General features: G+C 42.7%; 1 protein-coding gene across 1 annotated transcript; it reads left to right on the plus strand.

Annotated features, from left to right (window-relative positions):
* Positions 1 to 5711: 5711 nt before the first annotated feature.
* Positions 5712 to 7464, plus strand: LOC135644350 (allene oxide synthase 2-like). The gene has a single exon (XM_065161842.1). It carries the CDS (start codon positions 5817 to 5819, stop codon positions 7269 to 7271), a length of 1455 nt encoding a protein of 484 aa, XP_065017914.1. The 5' UTR covers positions 5712 to 5816; the 3' UTR covers positions 7272 to 7464.
* Positions 7465 to 9462: the final 1998 nt, after the last annotated feature.

Consider the following 9462-nt stretch of genomic DNA (forward strand, 5'->3'; position numbering starts at 1 on the left):
TCACCCTAACCTGATCCTGAGAGGTGTTTTAGAGGCAAAAATTTTTTAAGTTTGAAACATATCATGTTCTCGGTAGCACAATTCCTTCTATTGTCTGAAGGTGATAGGTTCCATCTTAGACGATCTTGATGACTCGATATAGTCCTTCCCAATTAGATGCTAGCTTACTTTAGGATCTAGTTAGGTTGTTAACTTTAGTTTTTCGAAGCACAAGGTCTCATAGTCCAACTCTCTAAGGGTGAATATCTCGGTTATATAGTTTGGCTATTACATTTTTATGTCTTAGTACTCTGTGTGGTTTTTGGTCTAATCTCACTAAGTAATTTGAGTTTGGCTTGAAATCCTTTTTCAGTGATTTTCTCGTCAAAATTCTTAACCCGAGGTATTGGGAAGACTATCTCGGGTGGCAAGCCAGCCTCAATGCCGAAGGTTAAGTTAAATGGCGATTCTACCGACATAATCTCAGTTATCATCCAAGTTATCATCCAAGAGGCCAATAAAATACTTGGTAGTTTATCCACCTATATACCTTTTACTCGAATGACCCATTTCTTTGACATTCGAAGAATAACTTGATTGATGAGAAACCTTTATTGGTAGTTCATTTTATATAATAGTCGAGAGGTTTCCTCGAGATATTGGTAGTTCATTTTATATAATAGTCAACTCTAATAATGAGAAACCTTTATTGGCCATGAAAAGGATATGAGAATGTCTATATCTCATTGGGTGAAGGGTCATCCACAATCGATCGAACTCAAAGGGACTATCGAACACAAAGTTCTAGCACCTATGGCATCTTTGAGCATAGGCTATTATATTCTTATATAACATCGACTAATAGAACCCTTGTTAAAGTACTTTAAAGATGAGAGTTCATTCATCAATGTGTTTCCCGTAGATACCCTCATGCACCTCGATGAGTACCTTCTCGGTCTCTTGGAGTGTGAGGCATTTGAGGAATTGATAGCTAAAAGATTTACGATATACATGATCATTAATGATACAAAATTATGCTTGATGATGCTTGATTCTTTGGGTCGATGCGGGTCTGTCGGGAGCATCCCATATTTTTTTATAGTGTAGGATCTCATCCATATAACTTAGGTCTTCCCCCACTATAATCATATCGTACTTCTTTACGGTTCAGGTTAGCAATGTATCGACCAATGGACAACTCTCCTTTGGGGCTTGGGTTAATGTTAATCGAGCAAGCGCTATTACTCTATGTGTTCTTTTCATGGGAGACCTATAACACTTTGAGTCGAGAGAAGCTATAGATTAATCTCTGCATCTTGGCAAGGTATGTTACTATGATTACATCTTGGGTTTTATAGTTATCCATCACTTAATTCATGATTAGTTGTGAATCGTTAAACACTGTCAAGTCCTAAACTTGAAGCTCTCATGCTAGTTAGAGCCTGAAGGGAAGTGCCTTGTACTCGACTTTATTATTGGATATTTTGAACATGAACTAGAGAGCTTGCTCATACACTTATTTATTCGAGCCTTGTAGGATGTGTCTGGCACCACCTCCATCCGAGATGGCAAAACCATCTACGAGTAGCGTCCATGCTTGTGGGGTGTCATTATCAATCTCAAGCGAATGAGTTAATTCCGAGATAAAGTGTACAAAAGCTTGGGCCTTTATGGTAGTCCTCAGAACATATCGGATGTTGAACTTATCTATCTCTACTTACTATCTCAACAGCCAACCCAAGATATCAAATTAAGAGATGACCTATATGAGTGGTTGGTCGGTAATCACTTACGATGCATGCGCTTACGGTGGAGCTTCGTTGCTATCAATACTTATATAAATGTGAGCCTCTCGATATGGGGGCATCGTTTCTGTGGTCTACTTATAATCTGACCGACATAGTAGATAAATTTCTGAACTCCCGAGTCATCCCATACCAATACCAAGTTGATAGCTAGGTTAGTAATAGTGAGGTAAAAGCTTAAAGTTTTGGCCGAGGTAGAGGAGGTGAGCTATGACAATTGGGCGATATGGACCTTCAGCCCTTTAAAACCTCTTGAAACTCTTCAATCCATAGGAAGCCCTTTAGGTTCTTTAATGCTCAAAAGAAAGATGAATACTTATCACTCAATTGGGATAAGAATTGATTGAGAGTTGTTATTCACCTTGTTAACTATTAAACTTTCCCTACCGATCGAGGTGGGTGCATCTCTAATATGGCTCATACCTTCTTGAGGTTTGCGTCTATTCTCCTCTAGTGTATAATGCATCCAAGAAATTTTCCTAAGTTGACTCCGAATGTACATTTGGTTAGACCGAGTTGTATGTTAAACTTCTTTAGAACTTGAAATGTTTTGGCTAAGTTCATCAAATGCGAGTCGGCTATCTTGCTTTTTACAATCGTATCATTAACATATGTTTCAATGTTTCTCCCAATATGGTGCTTGAATATTTTGTTCACCATCCTTTGATATATTGCACTTGTATTTTTTAACCCGAATGGCATGACTCGATAGTAATGTGTGTCTTAGTTGGTGACAAAGGAAGTGTGTTCTCGATCTTCTAATATCATCCTGATTTAGTTATACCCTGAGAATACATCTATAAAGGTACGGAGCTCGTGACCCGAGATAGAATCAACCAACTGATCAATCTTAGGAAGATGATAGCTCTCCTTCAAGTATGCTTTGTTGAGATCGGTATAGTCAACACACATCCTCTAATTTTCATTAGATTTTTTAATGTATATAATGTTGGTGAGCTATTGGGAGTACTACATCTTGGTAATAAATCTTGTTCTTAATAGTTTGTCTATCTCATCACAAATTACCTACTGATGGTCAAGAGTAAACTTGCAAGGCATTTGTTTCATTGGTCATGCCTTGGGAGACATGTTTAAGTGATGTTGAGCTACATTGGAGTTGATTCTCGACATGTCTCTCGATGACCACGCAAAAATCTCGACGTTCTCCTGAATAAAGTTAATGAGGTGCTCCTGTCTCTCTTCAAGAAGTGTCACCCCGGCCTTGAAAACTCGATCGGGTCAGGCCTTGTCTAGGGGTGCTTTAATCAATGACTCCACTAGCTTATGATGTGGGACGAACTTAGCAAAGTCTCGAGGGACCATAGATAGTGCCTCGGATCAAGCCTTCTTCGATAGAGAGATCACTGTTAGGTAGCACTAGCATGACTCCCTGTGTTGCTTAGCTCTCCAATATTGGTTTTCATTAAGAACTTCATCACATGTGGTAGGTTGACGCCACCACCCTTTGTCTATTCAGTGTTAGTTGACCTATGATTATGTTGTACGTTGAAGTGATATCCACCATCATGAATTCAGTTAATATCATCTTGGAGCAATGGTTGCCTCTGAATGTGACATCCAAGTTCATAGTCTTAAGATGGGAGATAAAGTCGCCAATGAACCCCATCAACGAAAAAGTCATAAAGGTAAGGTAATTAATCGAGAGCCCGAGTTTTTAGAAAGCATCAAAGTAGAGGATATTGATAGAGCTATTTATGTAAATCATGACCCTCGTCACCCAAGTGTTAATCATCTTTGTATAAACTATACAGGCATCATTATAGTTAGAGTTAAAGTACTCCGTCTTTTCCTCCTTAAATGTTATCTCTAGGTTGCCTTCCTTCTAGCACAAAAAATATTGAGAGGAGTAATTGATGTTCGAGTCAACTCGACATGGCCCGAACCTATATATGTAGGGTTATCCGAGTTGCCTCCTAGGTGGAAATATCGAGCTCTCTAGATACCACTTACATGAAGACCAAGGTTAAGAGAGGTTTCTCAACTCGATCCCTTCGATACCCAAGTTAGTGACCTGAGATATATGAGTGTGGACGCAAGTAATAAAAAAAGATAAGCTCTTGTTCATTATGTTAAAGATAAGCTTTTATACTTGATCGTAAAGGGATAAAATATTTTATAAAATATTTTACGAGGATATAGTCTCTAACCATCTGAAACAGTCTCCCATTGGTCTCTCATTCATGTGGGCGACAAAAAGAGAGTAACACATAACCATATATCTTGGACTCTTACCCACATGAGTAGACGGGTGGAGAATAACCTTCGTCTTCTCTTTCACCTTAGACATTATATAATAATTACGTGTTGAATAATAACTAATTAATAATGGTGTAGTCTTTGTTATATATGATTCAGCCCAATCATACGTATACATTCATCACCAACCGAGAAAAATATGTATAAAACATTTGTTTTCTAACGTCATATCTTTGTCGATCTTACGAGCTCTAAATCATTTATTAATAATGGTGTAATTCAGCCCAATCATACGTATACATTCATTACCAATTGAGAAAAATATGCATAAGATGTTTGTTTTCCAACATCAAATCTTTTGTCGATCTTACGAGCTCTAAATAATTTATTATACGAAAATAAATCATACTAACTCCTTTGTCAAAAAGTTTAATATTCCATCAACACGAGGTGCTACATAATATTATTAGATATGAAGTGCACTATCAGAACATTCTAAATCAACATGATGATAACACAAGCAATTACTTATAATGTTGCTTATGATCCCCAAGTGAAAGCTTACAAAGTACAACTAATTCTTATTTTTTCGGAGAAAGATATTAGATTTTAAAGCCGATGACTATTCGCTTAAGCAATGAGTTATATATATATATATATATATATATATATATATATATATATATATATATATATATATATATATATATATATATATATATATATATATATACACACACAAAACAAGTGGCAAGTGGTCAAATTCTCAAATCCCATATTAATTTTATTTGTATGATAATTAAATAATTTATAGTACATTATTAAAATACTGTTAATTGAGATGGTTAGAGTAAAACTATGTATTAAGAAACTGGGCAATATTGCCACCCTATGAGCAACAACATTGGGGGTGGAATCTTCCCCCAATCCACTCATTTCTTTGTTTAGCTTAAGGAATGAATCAACGCCTATTTGCAATTAAATAGAAGATCGACTTCCTCGATCTATTCATTATTCTGCCAATGAGCAAATCCTTTGAAAACATGAGTCGGCCTATTTCGTAGTAGGCCGCCAAAGTTCGCGTCTATGCGACATCGAACGAATACAGGGTCGGATGAATCTAAGCCCATTTTGGCCACGGCAATCTTCCTGCGCCTGCTCCGGTGCATGGTCCCGTCTCCACCGCGCATCTGGCGGCGCCGACGCTTGTCCTGACTCGCGGCGACACGCCATGATAAGGCCACCTCACGTGTTAAATGGGCTCGCACGTTTAACATCGGCTGGACGCGTTTCCGTCTTAGCGTAAAAACCTACACCTAATAGGGTGAGCCGACAGCGCTGTTTGATTCAACCCAGAAGGGAAACCGAGCTCACTGCGGGGCCCACCCATTGCTGACAAACGTTTTCCACCTTCCGGCGGTGCATTTACGAACGACGCCATCGAGGGCTGCCGCTTTTGTCGGTTAATTTCCCAAAAGAAAATTCACCCTGCAAAAATAATTTCCGTAGATATTTGAGACCACAGAGATATGGCCAAATGATCATTACTGGAGAGGAATAGGCATTGAATTATTGTATTACAAAATAATAATAATAATAATAATAATAATAATAATAACATCAGTCCAGTAGTTTGACTGTATTGGAGGAGAACAGCATGGCAAACATGGCATGAGCAGGCACGCCACGTTGCTTATAAAAAGATGTGCTTCTTCCGGTGAAGGAGCACAACCCCCATAGATACCATCTCTCTGAATCCTTCAGATTGAGATAACGCCTGTGAGCGCAGCTGCAGCTTCGGTGTAGATCCCAGCGATGGCCGAGGGTGCCGCGACTTCCACCGCCACGACTCTCCCCGTCAGAGACATCCCCGGTGACTACGGCATCCCCTTCGCCTCCGCCATACGCGATCGCCTCGACTTCTACTACTTCCAGGGGCAGGACAAGTTCTTCCAGACGCGGGTCGACAAATACCACTCCACCGTCGTCCGCCTAAACGTGCCACCGGGCCCGTTCATGGCCAACGACCCCCGGGTCATTGCCGTCCTCGACGCCAACAGCTTTCCTATTCTGTTCGACGTCTCCAAGGTGGAGAAGAAGGACGTCTTCACCGGTACCTACATGCCCTCCACCTCCCTCACCGGCGGGTACCGCGTCTGCTCCTACCTCGACCCATCCGAGCCCAACCACGCCAAGGTGAAACAGCTCCTCTTTAACATCCTTGCCTCCCGCAAGGACGCCGTCATCCCGGCCTTCCGCACCAACTTCACCGCCTTGTTCGAGACGATGGAGTCGCAGGTCACCGCCGCCGGCAAGTCCGACTTCAACAAGCTCAACGACAACACTTCCTTCGACTTCCTCGGCGAGGCCTACTTCGGCGTCCGTCCCTCATCGACGGCTCTCGGCTCCACCGGCCCGACCAAGTCCACCAAGTGGCTCTTCCTCCAGCTGTGCCCCTTGATGACCCTCGGCCTCCCCAAGATCCTGGAGGAGCTGCTGCTCCACACCTTCCCCCTCCCGCCCCTCATCGCCAAGTGCGACTACAAGGCGCTGTACAAGTACTTCAGCAGCGTGGCCGGGAGCGCCCTCGACAGCGCCGAGAAGCTGGGTCTCAAGCGCGACGAGGCATGCCACAACCTCCTTTTCGCCACCGTCTTCAACTCCTACGGCGGCATGAAGGTACTGCTCCCGGGGATCCTGGGCTGGCTGGCGAAGGCGGACAAGAGCCTCCACGTCCGGCTCGCCAAGGAGATCCGCAGCGCCGTGCTGGCCGAGGGCGGGAAGGTGACGCTCAACGCGGTGGAGAAGATGGATCTGACCCGATCGGTGGTGTACGAGGCGCTGCGCATGGACCCGCCGGTGAAGTACCAGTACGGCAAGGCGAAGCAGGACCTGGTGATCGAGAGCCACGACGCCGCCTTCAAGGTGAAGAAGGGGGAGATGCTCTTCGGGTACCAGCCGTTCGCCACCAGGGACCCCAAGGTGTTCGACGACGCGGACCGGTTCATCGGTGACCGCTTCCTGGGGGACGAGGGCAAGAAGCTGATCAAGTACGTGGTGTGGTCCAACGGGCCGGAGACGGAGAGCCCAACAGTATCGAACAAGCAATGCCCCGGGAAGGATTTTGTGGTGCTGGTGGGTCGCCTGCTGGTGGTGGAGTTCTTCCTCCGCTACGACACCTTCACCGCCGACGTAGGCACGGTACTCCTCGGGAGTCAGGTCACCGTCACCTCGTTGACCAAGGCCGCCGCCTCCTCCTCCTCCGTCTAGTCGTCGGATCGTCTCCTCCTCGTTGACCAACCCAGCTAGTTGGCAATAACCGTCGCCCTCGACGGGGTGACGCTCCGTGTTGCTTTCTCTCTCTCACGAGTGCCTGTTAGGAACGTGCACCGCTCCGCTGTAGTGTCTGTGTTTTGTATTCAACGAATAAATATATATATATATATGATATTTCTTTTCTTTCTTTTTTCTAGCAGCAAAAGAATATTAGAAGCGGCATTCACGTTCGCATAGCCAACTACATGTCAATATATAATAATCAATAAGATAATGCGAGGATTGTTATACATGTGGGTAATGGTCCGCATGAAGCTAAGGCGATGTTGGATGGCACATGCTCTCCTGACTACGTGTTGTGGTGTCAAGTTGATGGGATACAGGTGTTTAGTATATATATATATATATATATATAATGGTGCATAGAAGAATAATTTTCGTACAGGCAGGAAGCAAAAGCTGGCATAGTTGAAATGATGTGGCGTGGAAAGGTAGAGATGGATCTGACGGAATGATGCGTGCCAGCTGAAGGACGAAAGAAATCCATGTTAGATTCATGCCAGTCCAAAAAAAAGAAACAGTTTGATGCATGCATCATCTTAGCTGTCATTATATTATGGAAAGCCTGCCTGCATGCAGATAACACGAAGTGGTTGACGCTAATGGTAGATGCAACTCACACCCATTCGGCGGTCGGTCCGCATCACAAAGTGGGCGGCGATTGATTAGGGTTGGAAGAGAGGGAAAGCTGGAAGGCGTTGCGAAAGCTTGACTGCAGGAGTTCAAAGTCAACGAGGTTCGAAGAGGGTTCATACGAGACACATCTTCTCTTGGTCAACCGGAAATGATGGTGACGGAGAGGAGGTCAACCGGAAATGATTAGGGTCCAATGATTGCACTGCGACAGAAGAAATTAAGTTCCTTCTTAACTTAAGAGCTTAATGACCAAAGAAACCATTAGTTTTATGACTGATGAAGCTTGGAGCATCAAAGCTTGTGCCCCGCGTAAATGGGCCCACCGCCTTCACAACTGGATCCTGTCGCACTCGTCCTCGCGACGCGTGTCGACATGTCATAAGATCGGTGAGTTTCTTTCATGTGACGTAAGATTCCTATTTTTTATTCGACAAAATTAAATCATTAAATCTTTATTCGAGTCACGAAACTGTTAGGATAAGGTTCGAAGGGCAGGGTACGCCCACTGCAACTTCCGGTCCCCCCTCTCTCCGTAGCATTTTTTGTTAGATGGAAAGGGCCCACCAAATGCGTCTCAAATCGTACCATCCATTGATAACGGGTGAGGCACGAACGGTTATGAACACGTGTTTTTGCGAGGGCGTATATATCCGCAGTCATAGTCTCCCGTTAAAATCCTCTATTCTATTAAGAAAAATCTTTTCTCCTAATTTAGAAACATGTTAATATATCGAAACACTTTTTATTTCTTTAATAAACTTTTTTACCTTTATGTGCCTCATCCCTAAGGAATTAATCTAGGTAAAGCCGAGGGCAAACATGACCTTTCACGCATGCATGTTAACATACTTGAGGCAAAAAGCAATAATTGATTATTTATCTCTCTATGCTTACACGTCAAAATTGATAAAAGAAAATATTCACTCGCTTGTGGTTATCAACTTGACAAAACCAGTTTACTATGATAGAAAGGATATTTGTCTTCAAACAAAATCGGACACATGATGTTTCGATCAACAAAAAGAATAAAAAATATTACTCGATGCTTCTTCTATCATGTTAGTAAAATTTGAATAAAAAGTAACCCATAAAATGTTAGATCCGATGCAATACACCTCAATAAAAAAAAAAAAAAAAATCAAGAGGAGCACCTCATCCCCGTCACAATTAAAATCTCTCTTAGGGTTGTCGATAGTCCAGTCCATCTCCGATAGCGACTCCATTAATGGCGTCGTGCTTTCGATCAAGTTATCCTGGTCGGCAACTTTAACCGACGACAGTTCGATTAGAGTTTATATATATATATAGAGAGAGAGAGAGAGAGAGAATTAATTGTCATGAAGGACGAGGTGATGATGAGACCACTAAATAAGCCCACCTGCCGGTTGATGTGACTAGCACTAGTGGTCGAATCTATCCAACACATTGTTTTTTGGATTACAAATTAATTGCGACACCAAATTGGGAGCCCACATAATTTAACAATGGC

Source organism: Musa acuminata, chromosome BXJ3-8 (genome assembly GCF_036884655.1).
Source record: "Musa acuminata AAA Group cultivar baxijiao chromosome BXJ3-8, Cavendish_Baxijiao_AAA, whole genome shotgun sequence".
Classification (NCBI taxonomy): Eukaryota; Viridiplantae; Streptophyta; class Magnoliopsida; order Zingiberales; family Musaceae; genus Musa; species Musa acuminata.

Coding starts and splice junctions, on each gene's coding strand:
- LOC135644350 (XM_065161842.1), top strand. CDS start 5,817: ATGGCCGAGGGTGCCGCGACTTCCACCGCCACGACTCTCCCCGTCAGA.